This window comes from Ranitomeya imitator, chromosome 4 (assembly GCF_032444005.1).
Source record: "Ranitomeya imitator isolate aRanImi1 chromosome 4, aRanImi1.pri, whole genome shotgun sequence".
In the NCBI taxonomy this organism is placed as follows: domain Eukaryota; kingdom Metazoa; phylum Chordata; class Amphibia; order Anura; family Dendrobatidae; genus Ranitomeya; species Ranitomeya imitator.
In genome coordinates, this window is record NC_091285.1 from 174804109 (window position 1) to 174825255 (window position 21147).

The window sequence follows — 21147 nt, forward strand, 5'->3', positions numbered from 1 at the left end:
CGACCAACTATGTGAAGTCCCCTGGTAACCTTAAGTATATTTTTTATGTTTGCATTGTGGATTTGGAGGTTTCCGCTGCCTCAATCTTCGTTGCGCTGCCTCATCTATCTACGACTGTTTTTGATTAGCACAAAATACCTTTCCTGATTTAATCGTGGAGGAGAGTGTGTTTAATGTACTGTCCCATCTGGATGAGGTTGACACATAGGGCAAATGGGCAATATTTATCAAGCTAAATGGGCCAGTATTCCGCCTCCCAAAAAATGAGTTTCCCAACATTTATTACATGTATTTTAGACATGTTTTGTACCTTGCCTAACAAAAGGGATTTGTTTACTGGAAAGGGGAAGTAGCCTCATGTGCGCCACCAAGCATCAAAATATCAACATTTTGGTATAAATTTCTGGTAAAAAGTCAGCAAACTAATAGTTGGAACAAACTTAGACTAGATAGTCTTAAAGAGTAACTGTCATTTTAATTTTTATTTCATAAATCAATAGTACACATGGAAATTAGAAACTTTGTAATACATCTCGGAAAAATAGAAAATCTGGAGGGCACTTCCATTCGAGAAGCATGGTTAGACTTCAATCCATAGAAGTTTAATGGTTGTTTTAAAAGTGGTTTGAATAAAATAGAATACATTCTACTTGGTTGTAAAAACACGACGTTCAGGTTACACCTGATGAAGGCCTATGGAGCTGAAACGCGTTGTGTTACAATTTTTACAACCAATTTTTAATATATGTGATCCAGCAGTCCCAATGGCGATTGCAATCATGATCAATAAATTCTACTTGGTTGCAAAAAGCATTAGACAACGTTCAGGTGACACCTTATGGAGCTGAAACATGTTGTGTAATGGTTTTTACAACCATTTTTTAATATATGTGATCCAGCCATCCCAATGGTGATTGCAATCACTTTCAATAAATTCTCCTTTTTTAATACCACTCATGGTTATTAATCTTGAAGTCTATCCATCCTCTTCAACCAATGAATGCACTGCTATACAACTCATGAGACACTGGGAATTTTTGATTGAACGGAAGCGCCTTCGGATTTCCTATTTTTCCATTACGTTCATGTGGAGTAACTTTTTTAGCAAGGAAAAACACATTTACACGGTTCTCGGATGAGCTGCAAACTGCACATAAGGTCCCAACCATCCGCAAGCTATTTTCTAGTGTTGTACCTATCCTACACAATTGGCTCAGGTGAGCATATACAATTTATATAATCACTGACTATCATACTTACTACACTCAGGTAGCGATCTCTTCCCCGTTTTTCTTTCCCCTGATTATTTGTGCCCAGGATTGACACAAATTGTAATATATCTTATCAGATAAATCTGCTTCCTTCTACACCTAGAATGATTTTTCACTCTCAAATCATGGGTAAAATTTTCATTCAGTAAATAGTGATTTTTCACATTACTGAGATAGGCGATAACATTTGCTGATTTTAAAAGTCTATGGAGACAGGAAGGAAGGAGGGGAGCTAGAGGCAGACAGACAATTTGCTGCAAGTTCTCTTGATGTCGTATATCAGTAATGGGAAAATCTGTATTAAAAAAGATGGTCACTTAAACAAGACAGATTTATCAAACAGCATGAAGCACTTTGATAAATCCAATGCATATTAAAACTGTTTAGTATAAGTTGGCACGGTCTAAAAATTAGTGTTGAATAATAAGCTCCAATGTGATTAAATATGTGCTAAGAGCTCCATATTTATCTGCACAGTATGTATAATATAAATGCCATTAATAATTCACCACAAATACTGTATATTTAAGTATACATTAGCGCCCGTGGAGTGCTGCTGCATCTTTTATGACTGCTTACTTTGGTTATGTCTCATTAGCAGGACAACTCCCTTTAGCAATGCAGCTCCCCTAAATGAGCTGTCCTTCTTCTGAGATTAAAGGGGTTGCATGGCTTCATTAAAGTTGACACACGTCCATAAATGGAGTAAAAATAACAAACTAATGCACACTCGTCATCTGCCATCATCCTTTTGTATTCAGCACAGGGTGCTCTGGTGATCAGGTGAACCAGAGAACCAGCCGGAGGATGCCACATATCCCGCCACTCTTACCAAATTGTCACAAACAGCACATATATATATACACATATACACACTCTGATACTGTCAATGCCAAGCTCCGCAGTAACCCAAAAACTAGCTGCCACCACAAATCATTTATACAGGCCGAATGGACACCCGTCACAGGTAGCCTATGGCTTTAGGAGTGCGGTTTATAGGGCAAGAGGAACAAAGTTATTAAAATTTATAAATTTAATATGAAAAGTATACAGTGTTTACAAAATATACAAAAGATTACAAAAGGGGATAAAACAAAACAGTATATACGTTCACATAAGAGAAAAATATGTATATATTGTAGTGTGGCGGTGGTGAGGCAGTGACCCAGTAAAGTTCAAAACAAAATGTCTTTAATGTCCAAAAATTCACAAATAAAAAGCAAATGGTATCCTACGGATCGCAGCCGAAGTGTCAAAACAGTCCGTACTCAAGACCGGTTGCAGTGGGCGACTGCCCCACCGTGTCTCGCTGAGGAGGCGCCAGACGTTTGTTTTCCTTGGCGGCTCTGCAGCTTGCAAACTAACACTGACACAACTTTGGCTGCAGGGCTTTTAAATGAGATCTGTGGCCATGGGCCACTTGTTAGACTCGACTGGTGAGAGTGAACCACCCGATTTTCATTCTGTAGTTCATTCAAAAAATAAAAGCTCGACACCGGGTTGTCTTAAATCTGCCTTGGGCAAATAGCTTGTCCACGACCAAACTTACTTTTATTCTGCACTGCAGCCACAGCTATGTCTGTGACTGCAAAGCACTCCAGCAGCCTCAATACGCTTCTATGCGCATCTTGGGGGACACAGATCATCTACTATATAATTGTCTAAGGGTCACTTCCGTCTGTCTGTCTGTCCCGGATATTCATTGGTCGCGGCCTCTGTCTGTCACGGAAATCCAACTCGCTGATTGGTTGCGGCAAAATAGCCACGACTAGGGTTGAGCGACTTTTACTTTTTTAGGGTCGAGTCGGGTTTCGCAAAACCCGACTATCTCTAAAGTCGAGTCGAGTGAAATCGGCCGATTATGGCGAAAAGTCGGGGATCGACCGAAACACGAAACCCAATGCAAAGTCAATGGGAATTTTTTTTTTCTGTTTTTTTTTTCTCTCTCCCTCTCCCTCCCTCTCTCTCCCCTCCGTCCCTGAACAGAAAAGCTGGTGTTACACATTGCAAATCCCTACTGCGCACAATCGACAAGATGACGATAGGCGTCCACGCCCCTAAGACCTATGTCATCACTCTGCCCACGCTCCTTCATTGGCTGAAAAAAATGGCGCCAAGCGCGTCATACGAAACGCGACTTTGGTGCGAAAGTCGCCTACTGCATGGCCGACCCCACACAGGGATCGGGTGGAAACCCAACTTTGCCAAAAGTCAGCGACTTTTGAAAATGAACGATCCGTTTCGCTCAACCCTAGCCACGACCAATCAGCGACGGCCACAGTCTGGCGCCAAAATGGCCACTCCTTCCTCCCCGCAGTCAGTGCCCGCTCCATTATCCCCTCCAGTCAGCGCTCACACAGGGTTAATGGCAACGCTAATGGACCATCTTATGCTGCGGTGTAACGCACTCCATTAACGATGCTATTAACCCTGTGTGACCAAATTTTTACTATTGATGCTGCCTATGCAGCATGAATAGTAAAAAGATCTAATGTTAAAAATAAAAATAAAAATCATATACTCACCTTCCGCCGCCTTTCCCGCTCCTCGCGACGCTCCGGTGACGGCTCCATGCATGCGGCAGGTTCCGGTGGCAAGGATGGTATGCGAGAAGGACCTGCCATGATGTGATGGTCATGTGACCGTGACGTCATCACAGGTCCTGCACCCATACCAACCCTGGGACCGGAAGCTGCCGCGTGCACCGCACACAGGGCCAGGACTTCAACAGGATTTCGGATGGTGAGTATATGTTTATTTTTTATTTTAAGTCTGCATACTACGTGGCTCTGTGCTGTATACTCCATCGCTGTGCAATATAGTACGTGGCTGAACAATATACTACGTGACTGGGCAATATACTACGTGGCTGGGCAATATACTACGTGGCTGGGCAATATACCACGTGGCTGGGCAATATACCACCGATCGACCAAACTGCTGCATGACCAGCTCTACCCTCGACTACTGTATTCTCACCCATCCCTTGCAGATTGTGAGCCTTCACGGGCAGGGTCCTCTCTCCTCCTGTACCAGTTATGACTTGTATTGTTTAAGATTATTGTACTTGTTTTTATTATGTATACCCCTCCTTACATGTAAAGCGCCATGGAATAAATGGCGCTATAACAATAAATAATAATAATAATAATATACTACGTGGCTGGGCAATATACTATGTGGACATGCATATTCTAGAATACCCGATGCGTTAGAATCTGGCCACCATCTAGTCCCTCGCATAGAATTACCCTCACTGCCTCAAAATATAAAATACCATCCATCAGAATTAAACCAGAACTCCTTTACGACAGACCAATAAAACACAGGTATTGCTGTGACCAGCCAAAATCAGCTGAAATTGCCTACAACACAGATGCCTTCCATGAAATCTATCAGGCATGAATGCTTATGTTATGCCACTCTTCCTGACAGGGGTTAGCTTCATCTCATTAGCTTTGTGGCATATTGAAAAATTGGTTGGGTAAGACAGGTGGACTAGAATGTGTCCTCTCACCGCTTCCTGCAATTATTCCCGCAGCTGAATGGATCATATGCATCACTCTACAGGACTGTTCAAAGAAAAAGGAAGAGTCTGTGATCAGCTAATGACTAGCCTCTCACTCATCACTTCCATGGTAATGCTGCAGCAACGACAGGAAAGGAAGACTATATATTAAGTCATCTATGGTGGGTACTTGGTTTGGGTGAAAAGAAGCCTCTCAATGTGTCTCAAAAGAACCCTGTTGGCTAGTACAGTCAGGGTAGCTGTGTCACTTCAAATTTTCATTACTTGCTTCCTGTGCTTGAGCAAATGTTGCAGAAAGGGGACATTACATTTTCAGTGTCTTATTCTTATGCTACTATAACGTTTTTAACTCAATTCTGGTTGGTGTAAAGACACTAGAGGAAATTTATCATTTCCCCTAAGACTTTTCTCTGGTGTAAAAAGTTGCAAATTACAGTGGGAAAAAAATCAGTATTTGTTACCAGCCAATTTTGCAAGTTTTCAGACCTACAAAGAATGGAGAGGTCTGTAATTTTTACCGTAGGTACACGCCACCTGTGAGAGACAGTATCTAAAAGTAAAAACTGGAAAAATCACATTGCATGATTTTTACATAATTAAATTGCATTTTTTTTGCATGAAATAAGTATTTGATCGCCTACCAAACAGCATGAATTCTGGCTCTCACAGACCTGTTAGTTTTTCTTTAAGAAGCCCTCCTAATCTGCACTCATTAGGTGTAATAACTGCACCTGTTTGAGCTCGTTACATGTATAAAAGACACCTGTCCACACTCTCAATCACACTCCAACCTCTCCGCCATGGCCAAAACCAAAGAGCTGTCTAAGGACACCAGAGAAAAATATAGACCTGCACAAGGCTGGTATGGGGTACAGGTAGGCAGCTTGTCAACAACTGTTGGTATAATTATTAGAAAATGGAAGAAACACAAGATGACATCAATCTTCCTTGGTCTGGGTCTCAATGCAGGATCTTGCCTCATGGGGTAAGTATGATTCTGAGAAAGGTCAAGCACCGGGCCAGAACTACACAGGAGGACCTGGTCAATGACCTGAAGAGAGCTGGGACCACAGTCTCAAACATTACCGTTAACACGGTATGTCGTCATAGATTAAAATTCTGCAGGACACATAAAAGGTCTTCCTGCTCATAAAAGACCCTTATCCGGGCACATTTGAAATTTGTCAAGGACCATCTGGATGATCCAGAGAAGGCATGGAAGAAGGTCGTGTGGTCAGATAAGACCAAAATAGAACTTTTTGGTATCAACATCACTCGTCGTGTCTGGATGAAGAAGAAGGATGAGTGCAACCCCAAGAACACCGACCCAAATGTGGTGCATTGTGGTGAAAACATCATACTTTGGTGGTGCTTTTCTGCAAAGGCCACAGGACGACTGCACCGTATTGACGGGAGGATGGATGGGGTCATGTATAGCAAGATTTTGGTCAACAAATTCCTTCCCTCAGTAAAAGCATTGAAGATGGGTCGTGGCTGGGTCTTCCAGCATGACAATGACCAGAAACGCACAGCCAGGGCAACTAAGTAGTGGCTCCGTAAGAAGAATTTCAAAAGTCCTGGACTGGCCTAACCCATCCACAGACCTGAACCCAATAAGAAATCTTTGGAGGGAGCTGAAACTCAATGTTGCCTAGCGACAGCCCTGAAACCTTAAAAATCTGGAGAACATCTGTATGAAGGAGTGGGCCAAAATCCCTGCTGTATTATGAGTAAACTTGGTCAAGAACTACAGGAAACATCTGACCTCTGCAATTGCAAACAAAGGTTTCTGTACCAAATATTAAGTTCTGTTTTTCTATTGTATCAAACACTTGTTTCATGCAATAAAATGCAAATTAATCATGTAAAAATAATATAATGTGATTTTCTGGATTCAATAATAAATATTACAGACTTCTCCATTTTTTGTAGGTGGGAAAACTTGCAAAATCAGCAGTGTATCAAATACCTATTTTCCCCACTGTATGGCACATGCCATATTTTCACAATAATTAAATTTTTCATTTTTTACGCCACTCATTGCACTTTTCTAAGGAGAAATTTAAGGCACATGCGGTTCAACTAATTTACTAATTAACATATTATTAACAACAGAATCTTTGATCAGCCTAAATTTTCTGGTGCATGCACATGCATGTGTCTCTGTTTTTGTTTTTCTTTTTTTGCTCACTATTTGTTTTTCTTCAGAAACTTTGTCATACCATGCCTGAGGAAGAGACCTAAGAAGTCTCGAAAGCTTGATTTGTAACATCATTTATTTTATTTTTGCTAGGCATCATAACTACAAGATTATTTTATTTTTCCCACTGAGAGCATTATTTTTTTCAGCCAGCTAACATGGTACCAAATTATTTTTTTTCTTTCAATAAATTACGGTATTTTTCGGATTATAAGACATTTCTTTCCCAAAAACTTTTTTGGGGAAACTGGGGTGCATCTTATAGTCGGAATGTACTCACAGTTAGAGTGGTGACAGCAGGAGTTGAGCGATTCTTCCGGTGGTCCAAGGCTGCAGGGCGAAGATCTCACTACCATCCCAGCCTGGTGCGGCTTGTTCGGTGGTACTCAGTGGTGCAGGGGGCTCCGGTGACATTTTGTGAAAGCCCGAAGTCCCCGAACTTCTATTGCCTCGATGCTGTGACCTCCGTGAAAATGGCCGCCGGAGGCGGCATATGCGCAGATTGAGATCTCGGCTACGAGATCTTGTCTCCCAAGATCTCTCTCGGGATGAGATCTCGTTGCCGAGATCTCAATCTCCGCATGCGCCGCCTCCGGCTGCCATTTTCCCGGAGGACACAGCATTGAGGCGATTGAAGTGCGGGGGCTTTGAACTTTCACAAAATGTCGTCGTAGCCCCCGCACCACCGAGCATAGCCGAACCTGCAGCACCAGCCACACAAGGCTAGGATGGGAGTGAGATCATCGCCCCGGAAGCACCAGACTGGGATGGGATTTCACGGAGACCAACGCATCGCAGCAATGGATGTGCGGGGGCTCCGGGCTTTCACAAAATGTCGCCATAGCCCTCCGCACCACTGAATCTGTGCACCAAGTTGAGTCATATCATCACTGGACCACCAAACACCCCCTGTGACTCCGATGCCGATCCCTCCCGGGTAAGCTAAATTGAGGACTGTAAGACGGACCCCATTTGACGCATTAATTTTTTTTCTATTATTTTCCTTCTGAAAATTTGGGATGCGTCTTATAGTCCGAAAGATACGGTAGGTACAAATTACTCTTGCGGCCTGTTTTATAAATAAAAAACATCAGTCTAAACAAATTTCCCAGAGTATTTATTATAAGATCACCATATTTTGCAATAATGTTTACATTACATTCTGCTTGCATATCATTAAAGGGGTCGTATAAGTTACAATGGCCTGAGCTTACAATATTTTCAGCATTTAAAGGTCTTTCCTGGAATTTGTGTCTTGAAACCATGACAGCACGTGTTATTGGTTGAAATATCTAGCCAATCGGCATGGCAATTGCAAAGCTAAAGCACCTCTATAAGCACCTCACATATACCAGGTAAGGCTCACTCATTTTCCTGGTACATTGAGAGACCATTACTATTTTAATTGGATTCTAATCCTAAATTGTGCCAGAAGCACAATATCTGTGCTACTTTTAATAAAGAAATGCAACGAAAATTTGTCAAGCTCTACATTTTTGCTTTTTCTGCTGCCTAGCCTATGCCTACGGTTTTGTCACATTTATTACACTGAAAATACAATTAGTTACAAAAATATTGGCGTTGGAGAAAAGTAAGCCAAGAAAGAATTAAAACATTTCCAAAATGTATTAAGGTTTTTTTAAAATTTATATTGTTATCATTTTCATGAAATAAAGCTTCAGAAATGTTACATTATGTATAATTTCAGTTTAAGCTTAACTTTAGTACACTAATTTAATTATTTCAGTTTCGGGGAATATAAAATAAAAATATAGATATGAAAATACAAAAAAAAATATATGGGCAGCACAGTGGTTCAGTGGTTAGCACTGTAACCTTGCAGGAATGGGGTCCTGGGTTCAAATCTCACAAAGGACAACATCTGCAAGGCGTTTTTATGTTTTCTGTGGGTTTCCTTCGGGTTCTCGGGTTTCCTCAAACACTCCAAAGATAGGGAAACTAGATTGTGAGCCCCAATGGAGACAGCGATGATGATGTCTGTAAAGTGCTGTGGAATTAATGGTGCTATATAAGTGAGTAAAATAAATATAAGGCTCAGAGATATAGTAAGAGACTACAGTAAGTAAGGATACAGCAATTATAACTACTAGTGATGAGCGAGCGTGCTGGGGGATAAGGTGTTATCTGAGCACACGCGTGTCCTAATCGAATATTTTCAGTGTGCTCGAAAAACATGTTTGACAGCCGCAACACATGCAGGGATAGCCTAACAAACAGACAATTCCTGCATGTGTTGTGGCTGTAGAACAGCTGTGACATATGGGATCTCGACCAAATTTTTCGAGAATGCTGAAAATACTTGATTTGGACACGAGTGTGCTCGGAAAACACCTTATCCCCCTGCACGCTCGCTCATCACTAACAATTACCATATATTGGCATTAACTGAACACTGGCATGCACAATAATGGAAGATGACAAATAATAGTTTAGAGGTGTTTGTGGTTAAAACCAGAAAGGAAATCCCGGTGTTAAATGTAATTGCCTAATTCCTTTATTGTTTTTCCACCTGTTTAGCATCCAGGCACTGAAAATCTATGCCCGGCACCTGCAGGCTGTGGAAAAGTTAGTTCACAACTAGTTCACCATTTTGGCAGGACTACATTTAGGCTACGTTCCCACGATGAGTATCTGGTAAGCTTTTGATGTTGCAGATTTTCGGCACCATTTCTGTCTCTGTTATGTAAATTAAGTTACTTTTTTTTACAATGGTATTTATCGCATTTTTGATGCTGCATGTTCGTTGCTTGTCGGTTAGTTCATGTTTTACACAAAGCTGCTTTGTTTTTTACACTTCCTGGTATTTGGCTGTGACAACTTCATGATGTGTGATGTACATGTGTTTTTGATGCATTTCCACATGTGCACTTTTTATGCGAGGATTTTCCACATCTAATGCAAGTCTATGGGAAAAAACCTGCACATAAAACTCGGTGTACCCCAAGGTGCGACATGTTACAGAGTTGAAAAACGCACCGCATGTCAGTTTATGCCAAGTAAAAACCACAGTGGGCATGATATTTCAATAAAATCCATCCACTTTGCTGGAACTGTATGGTAGGTGCACAGGTTGAGTAAAATTTCTGCTTTTGCTTTTTTGGTGTATTTTCTAGATAAACTTGAAGCAATCCTCATGCCAGCTAAGTGAATGAGAAACCTGACGCGTCATCAAATGTTGAGTATTTTTGACATGCAGATTTGGTGCAGAAAATAATTTGGTGCAGCATTTTTCACCACTGACATCACTCAAAAACGCAGGGAAAAAAGGCAGGCAAAACCGAGTCAAAAACACTGCAAAAATGGTGCAGAAATTTTACTCAACGTGTGCACATAGCCTAGACGTTGCGTTTTTGATGCAGCTGAATACTGAAAGTCAATGGTTGGGGTCATACTTGCGTGTGCAATGTGAGAAACTCGCACGAGTCTCTCGCATCAATTCCTAGCACTGCCGCCGGCACTCGGGACCAGAGCGTGCGACTGCCTAGAAATACATGCAGCTAAACGGGTCCTGGGTGCGGGCGGCAGTGCTGGGAATTGATGCGCGAGTTTCTCGCATTGCACACGCAAGTGTGACCCCGGCCAAAAACTCATTGTGAGCACACAGTTTTAGGCATCATTCAGACGTCCGATTTTTCTTTTTTTTCCGTACAAGAAAATTGGACCGATTATTCTGATCAGACACTAATCAGAGTTCAATCAGAGTTGACATGACTATTATCCGATTTTCTGGTACATGAAGACGTGAAAAAAAAAAATTCTCAATCTTCTTGTCATCCAAGTTCGGGCTGATATTTTCATGGACCCATAGACTAGCATTGCAGAAAAAAATCCGCCACGCCTGCAAAGTGTGATCATAGCTCAAAAACACAGCGTCCAAAACACCCCAAACATTCATCATGGGAGGTTAGCCTTTATAGTGCACAGAGTAATTCTCTCAGCATGTGGAATGTGCTTCTATAGATTTTTTTTTAGGATCCCTAACAAAATAATCTGTATTCCTATGCATCATAAATATTTAACAGTAAATCAAATATCTGAGTTCCAGGCTTCTTCTTTCTTCTCATCTCAGCTTCGGAGATACATTCTTAAGAGCCAGGTGCACTATTACAAAATGACTAATGCACAATCTGACATTACCGCACGCAGACCTCTATTCCCAGCAATCCCAATAAGAACCAGTCAGGCATCAAGTCATTTCATTACAGAATGCACATGGCGCTCTGGGTTTGCTCCTTTCAGCAAAACACTGACTGGAAAGGAAATGTGTAGGGTTATGGAATATCACATATCCTGGACCCCTTCTGAGAACTAAGCTAAAATAATATCCTATCTTCATCTTGTACAAGCACTGACTAGAAGGCCAACCTTGAAGTTTAATGAAACAAATATGTCCATTTTTTGTGCTCCAGAAGATGGAATATTTTACTGAAGAAAGTATATATAGGGTAATTATCTCTGCAAAAAAAAAACAAAAAAAACACGACTACAGATGTATACAAAGCAGGGCTGGTCACTGATTCAGAAATTCTCCATGACAAAGGTACGATAAAAAGTAAAAATAATTCTGCGTATAGTCAGCATTTATAATAAATTACAGTTTCTTACCAAGACCGTCTTTTATTACTAAACCTTACTTTATTATTGAAAATGTCCTAAATGATATAGCACTTATTTCATTACCAAATTGCACTGCATGTTCTTTAGGAAATATTTATCTCTCTGGTCCCTTAGGCTCCTACGAACACGAGAGGCAGAGATAACTGGGCTGATTAAGCAATGTAATGATGCTTTCAACTAGAGTACTTGCAAACGTTTCTAATGTTAAAGGGAAAAATTGCACTGAAATTCACAGAAAAAAACATCATTAAAAATCTGAGGTTTTTACCTGCTATTTTTCTGCAAGTTTACACCAGAAAACTTACTACTTTTCCTCATATCATCAGGAATTTATTATATTTTTGTTAACAGTTGAAATACTTGTTCAGCGCAAAAAAACAGGAGATGGATAGATGAGTTTCTAAGCTCTCTCCAATTTGCCTCATTCTGCTTTAGCAGAAAGTCCATGTTTGGCGTTCAGGCCTGAACAGTGACCATCCGGTACGAACGCCGAACATTTCTGTTCGGGTTCGCCCATCTCCATCCAAAAATCATAACTTTTTTTATTTTTTTCGCGACAGTCATTTGTGGGCTCGTTTATTTTTCTTGGCGGCATCATTCTCAACAAACTTTTATTTACTCTTCATAGGACGGAACATAAACAACAACACTGCCTCTGTTTTTTGTAATAGATTTTATGCTATTCAGTGTGCTGCATAAAGTGTCAACTTTATTCTGTAAGTCAGTATGAATCTGGGGATACCAAATTTATACAATTATTATATGTTTTTTATTACACTCTTTTAAAAAAAAAAGTAATTTGTTCAGGGGTTACCGCATGCTGAGACACAGAAGTTTCACAATTTTCCATCAGAGGAGCTGTTTGAGGGCTTATGTGATGAAACCGCATTTATTCTTAATTATGCCAGACGGACATGAGCTATTGTTCATATGAGACTGAACGTTGACTTATTGTAGGTTGAATTGATGTTCCTTGATTTGTTGAATGGTTGTTGACTGGCGATTGCATCAGTCCTTTCAGCTTATTATGTTGTTCTTGGAGGTCAAGGACACCGATTAATTGAACAATCGATCTTTGTTAATATGTTAATTACTCATTGTATCAGACCTTGCAGTTGTTGTTCTGTAAACTTTGTAGGACAAAATATGCAGGTTAATTCAACACTCCAGCAATGAGTGAAGACCTCCTCTCACCTTCCCCCAACCTGTGGAAAATGCCTAAATAAGAGATGTGAACTATAACTGCCTCTGTTTCCAGAGATACTCTACAACAGGGGTCCCCAACTCCAGTCCTCAAGGCCCACCAACAGGTCATGTTTTCAGGATTTCCTTTGCATTGCACAGGTGATGTAATTATTACCTGGGCAAGACTAAGGAAATCCTGAAAACATGACATGTTGGTGGGCCTTGAGGACTGGAGTTGGGGACCCCTGCTCTACAAAACAGCAGCAAGGGAACCATGGCTCAAATCAGAAAAATACAGATTTTATACACTGTCCATCCCTGAAACCATGGAGATATTTCAAGAACCCAGATTGCGACAATCAGGTCACCTGGCCACATACAGTACAGACCATAAGTTTGGACACACCTTCTCATTTAAAGATTTTTCTGTATTTTCATGACTGTGAAAATTGTACATTCACACTGAAGGCATCAAAACTATGAATTAACACATGTGGAATTATATACTTAACAAAAAAGTGTGAAACAACTGAAAATATGTCTTATATTCTAGGTTCTTCAAAGTAGCCACCTTTTGCTTTGATGACTGCTTTGCATACTCTTGGCATTCTTTTGATGAGCTTCAAGAGGCTGTCACCGGAAATGGTTTTCACTTCACAGGTGTGCCCTGTCAGGTTTAATAAGTGGGATTTCTTGCCTTATAAATGGGTTGGGACCATCAGTTGTGTTGTGCAGAAGTCCGGTGGATACACAGCTGATTGTCCTACTGAATAGACTTTTAGAATTTGTATTATGGCAAGAAAAAAGCAGCTAAGTAAAGAAAAATGAGTGGCCATCATTACTTTAAGAAATGAAGGTCAGTCAGTCCGAAAAATTGGGAAAACTTTGGAAGTGTCCCCAATTGCAGTGGCAAAAACCATCAAGCGCTACAAAGAAACTGGCTCAAATGAGGACCACCACAGGAAAGGAAGACCAAGGGTCACCTCTGCTTCGGAGGATAAGTTTATCTGAGTCATCAGCCTTAGAAATTGCAGGTTAACAGCAGCTCAGATTAGAGAACAGGTCAATGCCACACAGAGTTCTAGCAGCAGACACATCTCTACAACAACTGTTAAGAGGAGACTTTGTGCAGCAGGCCTTCATGGTAAAATGGCTGCTAGGAAACTACTGCTGAGGACAGGCTTCAAGCAGAAGAGACTTGTTTGGGCTAAAGAACACAAGGAATGGACATTAGACCAGTGGAAATCTCTGCTTTGGTCTGATGAGTCCAAATTTGAGATCTTTGGTTCCCACCACCATGTCTTTGTGCGACGCAGAAAAGGTGAACGGATGGACTCTACATGCCTGGTTCTCACCGTGAAGCATGGAGGAGGAGGTGTGATGGTGTGAGGGTGCTTTGCTGGTGACACTGTTGGGGATTTATTCAAAATTGAAGGCATACTGAACCAGCATGGCTACCACAGCATCGTGCAGCGGCATGCTATTCCATCCGGTTTGCGTTTAGCTGGACCATCATTTATTTTTCAACAGAACAATGACACCAAACACACCTCCAGGTTATGTAAGGGCTATTTGACCAAGAAGGAGAGTGATGGGTTGCTACGCCAGATGACCTGGCCTCCACAGTCACCAGACCTGCACCCAATCGAGATGGTTTGGGGTGAGCAAAAGGGCCAACAAGTGCTAAGCGTCTCTGGGAACTCCTCTGTCTGGGTGGTCTATCTTTGGTCATTATATTGTAAGAGCCCTTTCTCGTTTTTGTGTTTATAGAACTGTATTAGGGCTTCTTTTTTGTGTAACAAGCTGTAGTTTGTATTGATATCATTAATGGGCAGATACAACTTTTGAATCACTTTTTCTTTAATTTTCTAGAGCCAATATTAATACAAATTACGATAATAGAAACGTTTTTCATATTTTACAGCATTCACCATTTTTTTTATTTTTGTTTTTAACCCCTTCATGACCTTGGGATTTTCCATTTTTCCGTGTTCGTTTTTCGCTTCCCTCCTTCCCAGAGCCATAACTTTTTTATTTTTCCATCAAAAATGGCCACGTGAGGGCTTATTTTTTGCGAAACAAGTTGTACTTTTGAATGACATCATTAATTTTAGCATGTCATGTACTAGAAAACGGGAAAAAAATTCTAAGTGTGGTGAAATTGCAAAAAAAGTGCAGTCCCACACTTGTTTTTTGTTTGGCTTTTTTGCTATGTTCACTAAATGCTAAAACTGACCTGCCATTATGATTCTCCAGGTCATTACGAGTTCATAGACACCTAACATGACTAGGTTATTTTTTATCTCAGGGTATGTGTCCACGTTCAGGATTGCATCAGGATTTGGTCAGGATTTTATGCAGGTAAAATCCTGACCAAATCTGCACCTGAGGTCACTGGCAGGTCACCTGCGTTGTCCTTGCGTTTTTCTGCAATGTAAGGAAATGCTGCGTTCTTAAAAGACGCGCCACATGTGCGATTTTGCGGGTATGCCGCATGCATCTTTTAATGCATAGTGGAGACAGGATTTCATGAAATCCCCTCCACTATGCTGTAACATCTGGACGCTGCGTATTTAACGCTGCGGCTCAACGCAGCGTAAAAAACGCAGCGTTTCCTGAACGTGGAAACATACCCCTAAGTATGATCTGGGGTCGGGTGAGGGCTTCTTTTTTGCGTGTCGAGCTGGAGTTTTTAATGATACCATTTCGGTGCAGATACGTTCTTTTAATCGTCCGTTATTGCATTTTAATGCAATGTCACGGCGACCAAAAAAAAGTAATTCTGGCGTTTCAAATTTTTTTCTTGCTACGCTGTTAAGCGATCAGATTAATGCTTTTTTTTATTGATAGATCGGGCGATTCTGAACGTGGCGATACCAAATATGTGTATGTTTGATTTTTTTTTATTGATTTATTTTGAATGGGGCGAAAGGGGGGGCGATTTAAACTTTTATATATTTTTTTTTTTTTTCACATTTTTTTTTACTTTTGCCATGCTTCAATAGCCTCCATGGGAGGCTAGAAGCTGGCACAACTCGATCGCCTCTGCTACATAGCAGCGATCATCAGATCGCTGCTATGCAGCAGAAATGCAGGTGTGCTATGAGCGCCGACAACAGGGTGGCGCTCACAGCTACCGGGGATCAGTAAACATAGAGGTCTCAAGGACCTCTATGGTTACTATACAGAAGCATCGCTGACCCCCGATCATGTGACGGGGTCAGCGATGCACTAATTTCCGGCCGCCTGGCCGGAAGCGCCGGTTAAATGCCCCTGTCAGCGATTGACAGCGGCATTTAACTAGTTAATAGCGGCGGGTGAATCGCGATTTCACCCGCTGCTATTGCGGGCACATGTCAGCTGTTCAAAACAGCTGACATGTCCCGTCTTTGATGCGGGCTCACCGCCGGATCCCGCATCAAAGCGGGGGTTCTGACCTCGGACGTACTATCCCGTCCGAGGTCAGAAAGGGGTTAAAATACTTAAACCCATTTTTTTCATTCACTCTCTCTCTTGACATGGAAATAACATTTAAAGGCTTCCCAAGACTGGTGTCCACAGGTGTGGACCTGGTCCTTTTGTCTGCCCTTATTCACAAATTGAGGTCAACTCTGACACATGGTAAAGTTTTTAATATTAGACAGCATAGGACTATCCCGATCATGGTCATCTTGTCGACGGTGGGATGGCTTTTATGCTATTTTTTGATCAACTACTACTACGAACCCTGTGTTATTTAAATGCATTTTTGCTGTTTACTTATTTAATTGCAGTAGGGTTTATGTTTATTTTGCTTCTTGTCGGTTTTGTATGCTTTATGGTCAAAGTGAACATGCATTTATGTGCTGCATGCATACCAACTTAAATCAAGTTCAATTTTTTTTCACTGTAATGGATATAGTAAAGCTTTGTGTGTCCCCTACACAAGATTAGGAAAACTGTAAATTTGGTCTCCCAGAAAATTGGCAAAAACAAAAAAAAAAAAAACACAATTAGCCTGAATCTATGTTCCCACAATGAGTATTTCGTACGTTTTTGATGTTGAAAACGTTCTCCAGCATTTTTGCACCAATCAGATAAATCAGGTTTCATAAATTTGGTTTTATAGTGGTCTTTTTGCTGTGGTGTATGTCTCTTTTATTGTATGTCATGTTTCAGACAAAACTGCTATGTTAAGTAAACTTAGATTTGATAAAAAACGTATTGATAAAGTCATGTGTGGATACATGCGCTTTTTACATGCAGTTTTTTTCTGACCTCATTCTAAGTCTAAGGAGAATTAAAAACAGAGGCTTATTATAGGATCACATTCTGTGTTATTGCTGCAATGTTCCTCAAGAATATGTTGAACCTAAATGAGATCACCATGGCACCCTAGAGTATATCCGATTTAGATGCCCCACTGTAGACATGGATGGAGTTTGTTAACCAGACATATTTTAGCAACCAAAAAGCTGCCATCATCATTCGCTTTCAAAATACAAGACAAGCTGAACTTGTGATGTCACCCATACATTAATATGACATATCATTATCAATATATTGATAATTGCAAACATAATTTTCAGAATAATCTTCATTCATTACTCATAATTTCCAGACAAAGAACTAATATCAGTAAGTTACAGTTGTGTTCATGAATATTTCTAAAATGGATGGGTTCCCTTACCTTACAATACTCATCAATCGGAATCAGGCGCCGTACTGCAACATCACGTATGTGACTTCGCCGGAACAAGATTTTACCTGGGAAAAATAAATATATATATTATTATTATTCAGTAATGCATTAAACTGAAGCTATAGGAAATATCTGATGCAAATTACTCATAAAATGCATAATCCATTCTGCTTCTTTGAAGGGGTGCATCAATACATACATAAAGATCATTGATTTCTAAAAATAAAAAGGAACATGGACACTAATAACATTTTGCTCTTTGGAGAAGAGGACCAAAACCGGGCCCATGCAGGCAAGGCGCCCGCTGACGCCAGTGCAAACGAAAACTGTACATGCATCTTCGGATACACATTCAGCTGAAATGTATTGCGACGTAGAGATCCATTGGGTCTGTGTGCTGCAATACACACTGGCGGCCAATCAGAGGCCAGAAGAAGTTGGCGTGCAAGTGACTGAGGGCATATGGCAGTGACATCATGCACTTCCATCTCTTGCACGATGAAATCAGCATCCGGCTGACACCGCACTGTGGGGAAGCGGCGGGAAGGTGAGTAAGAACAGCGGCGGAATGAGGGACATATATCCCAGAACGTGGGGATATACACTACCGTTCAAAAGTTTAGGGTCACCAAGACAATTTAGTGTTTTCTATGAAAACTCATACTTTTGTTAATTAAATAATTTGCCAAATGAATTGATAATCTAGTACAGACATTGACAAGGTTCGAAAAAGATTTTTATTTGAAGTAATTTTCTCCTTCAAACTTTGCTTTCGTCAAAGAATGCTCCTTTTGCAGCAATTACAGCATTGCAGACCTTTGGCATTCTAGCAGTTAATTTGCTGAGGTAATCTGGAGAAATTTCACTCCATACTTCTAGAAGCTCCTCGCACAAGTTGGTTTGGCTTGACGGGCACTTTTTGCGTACCATACGGTCAAGCTGCTCCCACAACAGCTCAATGGGGTCGAGATCTGGTGACTGTGCTGGCCACTCTTTAACACTTTTTTCCAATCTTTCTCTGTCTAATGTCTGATCTTTTGCCCATATTAATCTTTTCCTTTCATTAGCCAGTCTCAGATATGGCTTTTTCTTTGCCACTCTGTCCTGAAGGCCAGCATCCCGGAGTTACCTCTTCACTGTATATGTTGACACTGGCGTTTTGCGTGTACTATTTAATGATGCTGCCAGTTGAGGACCTGTGAGGCGTCGATTTCTCAAATTACAGACTCTAATGTACTTGTCTTGTTGCTCAGTTGTGCAGTGGGGCCACTTCTCTTTCTACTCTGGTTAGAGCCTGTTTGTTCTCTCCTCTGAAGGGAGCAGTACACACCGTTGTAGGTAGGAAATCTTCAGTTTCTTGGCAATTTCTCGCATGGAATAGCCTTCATTTCTAAGAACAAGAATAGACTGTCGAGTTTCACATTAAAGTTCTTTTTTTCTGGCCTTTTTGAGATTTTAATGGAACCAACAAATGTATTGCTCCAGATTCTCAACTAGCTCAAAGGAAGGTCAAGGTTTATAGGTTCTCTAATCAGCCAAACTGTTTTCAGCTGTGCTAACATACTTGTACAAGGGTTTTCAAGGGTATTCTAACCATCCATTAGCCTTCTTACACAGTTAGCAAACACAAAGTACCAGAAGAACACTGGAGTGATGGTTGCTGGAAATGGGCCTCTATACACCTATGAAGATATTGCATTAGAAACCAGACGTTTGCAGCTAGAATAGTCATTTACCACATTAACAATGTATAGAGTGTATTTCTGAATCATTTAATGTTAGCTTCATTGGAAAAAAACTGTGCTTTTCTTTAAAAATAAGGAAATTGTTGAGTGACCCTAAACTTTTAAATGGTAGTACATATATAGAGAGAAAGAGAGATGTTGTACTTCATTTCACTTTTGAAAAGGCTATGTACAGTAAACCACCACATACATCAGTTTATCAGTTTGCATCTCTCCCTACCTCCTCAATTTATCATTTCTTTCCATGTATTAAAATGGAACCAATAATCTTAGCAGTACATGCACTTATGTATTATAACATAACTGACATAGGAGTTAGTTTGATGTCCCAAGAAAAAAAGGACACAAAATTAGTAAGCAACCTCCTGTCTTATTACAAATTCTATTAACTAATTTGTTCATCTAGTTCTTACATTAAATCTATATTCTCGACAGGTAATGCCTGCCAAGAGCCTAGGAGGTAAGATGAAATGTAACTTTGTACATAAAATAATATTTTCTTCTGGAACGTTATGTGCAACACATGTATGAGTATAATTTAGCCATTAAACAACACCAAATAAAGTATATACAATCAATCAACTTAAACACTTTATAGTGCAAACATTTATGACATCCACTAACTAGAGTTAAAAAGGATTCTGTCAGAAACAAATTTCTTTACTCCTTTACAAAACTGATTTGGATCTGCTTGCCCATCATACAAAACATAAAGAGGAGCTAAATCACTTACAGTATATGGGGGAATCTCTCCTAAAACCTCACAATCCCTGTCTTTGGCTTGTGGACAACTTACAATCACAATATAGAAGTTACGGTATATTAAAGTGAGAGGGATTCTGGACTGTAATTATCTTATCTACCAGAAGTCTTACTGAAGATGCACACTACAATTTCAGGGGTCTCTACTTCTCCTCTGATTATATTTTAGGGGATGGTTTCCAAATACTAATGCACGCACTGCTGCCGAGAGTTTCCCTGCACTGACTGTGTCAGCGTCGGCAGTAACAGCGGTGACGTCACCGCTGTGCTCTGCTTTACGACCGGCGCTGACACAGTGCAGGGAAACTCTCGGCCGGAGCGCGTGCATTAGCTGCGCTCCTGCTGAAAGCAGTTTTAACCCTGTGGAGGCCGGGGGACATGACAGACATCAGAATGTGAGTATGTACTGTTTGTTTGTTTTTTTAACTTTTACAATGGTAACCAGGGTAAATATCGGGTTACCAAGCGTGGCCCTGCGCTTAGTAACCCGATATTTACCCTGGTTACAAGTGAACACATTGCTGGATCGGCGTCACACACACCGGAGACAGGGGGTGATCAGCGACCAAAAAATGGTCCTGATCATTCCCCAACGACCAACGATCTTCCAGCAGGGGCCTGATCGTTGGTCGCTGTCACACATAACGAGATCGTTAGCGCGATCGTTGCTACGTCACCAAAAGCGTGACACTGCAACGATATCGTTAACGATATCGTTACGTGTGACGGTACTTTTACTTAGCAAAATCCTGCTGACGAATTCGCTTTAAACTTCTGAAAAATCAAAAAAAGAAATGGGTTTCACATCCTGTTGTACCTGCTTTTTCATTAAAACCGCAGCAAAACCCGATACCTGTGTTTTTACTCATTGCTTTCTATGGGTGAAAAAAAAAACGTTGAAAAAACTCTGAAAGAAGTGACATGCTACAGTTTTCATAAACGCAGCAGTCTTCCAATTCAGTGAGGAAAAAAAAAATGTATGTGCATGAAATTTCTGAAATTTCATTGCTTTTGCTGGTACCGTAAAATGCAGCTTAAAATATGCATTAAAAAACACAGCAAAAATGCTTTACTTTGTAAAGAAGTATTTTCTACGTATGCTCTGATTTGGGCAAAGCTTAATGTCATAGGAAGAG

General features: G+C 40.7%; 1 protein-coding gene across 1 annotated transcript in view; it reads right to left on the bottom strand.

The window, feature by feature from the left end:
- The window catches only part of SH3PXD2B (SH3 and PX domains 2B), a 238066-nt gene that overhangs the window by 63297 nt on the left and 153622 nt on the right, over positions 1-21147 (bottom strand). The window contains exon 4 of the mRNA XM_069764104.1: positions 17493-17569. Coding sequence (XP_069620205.1) covers positions 17493-17569 — 77 coding nt within the window. The remainder of the gene's footprint in view (positions 1-17492; positions 17570-21147) is intronic.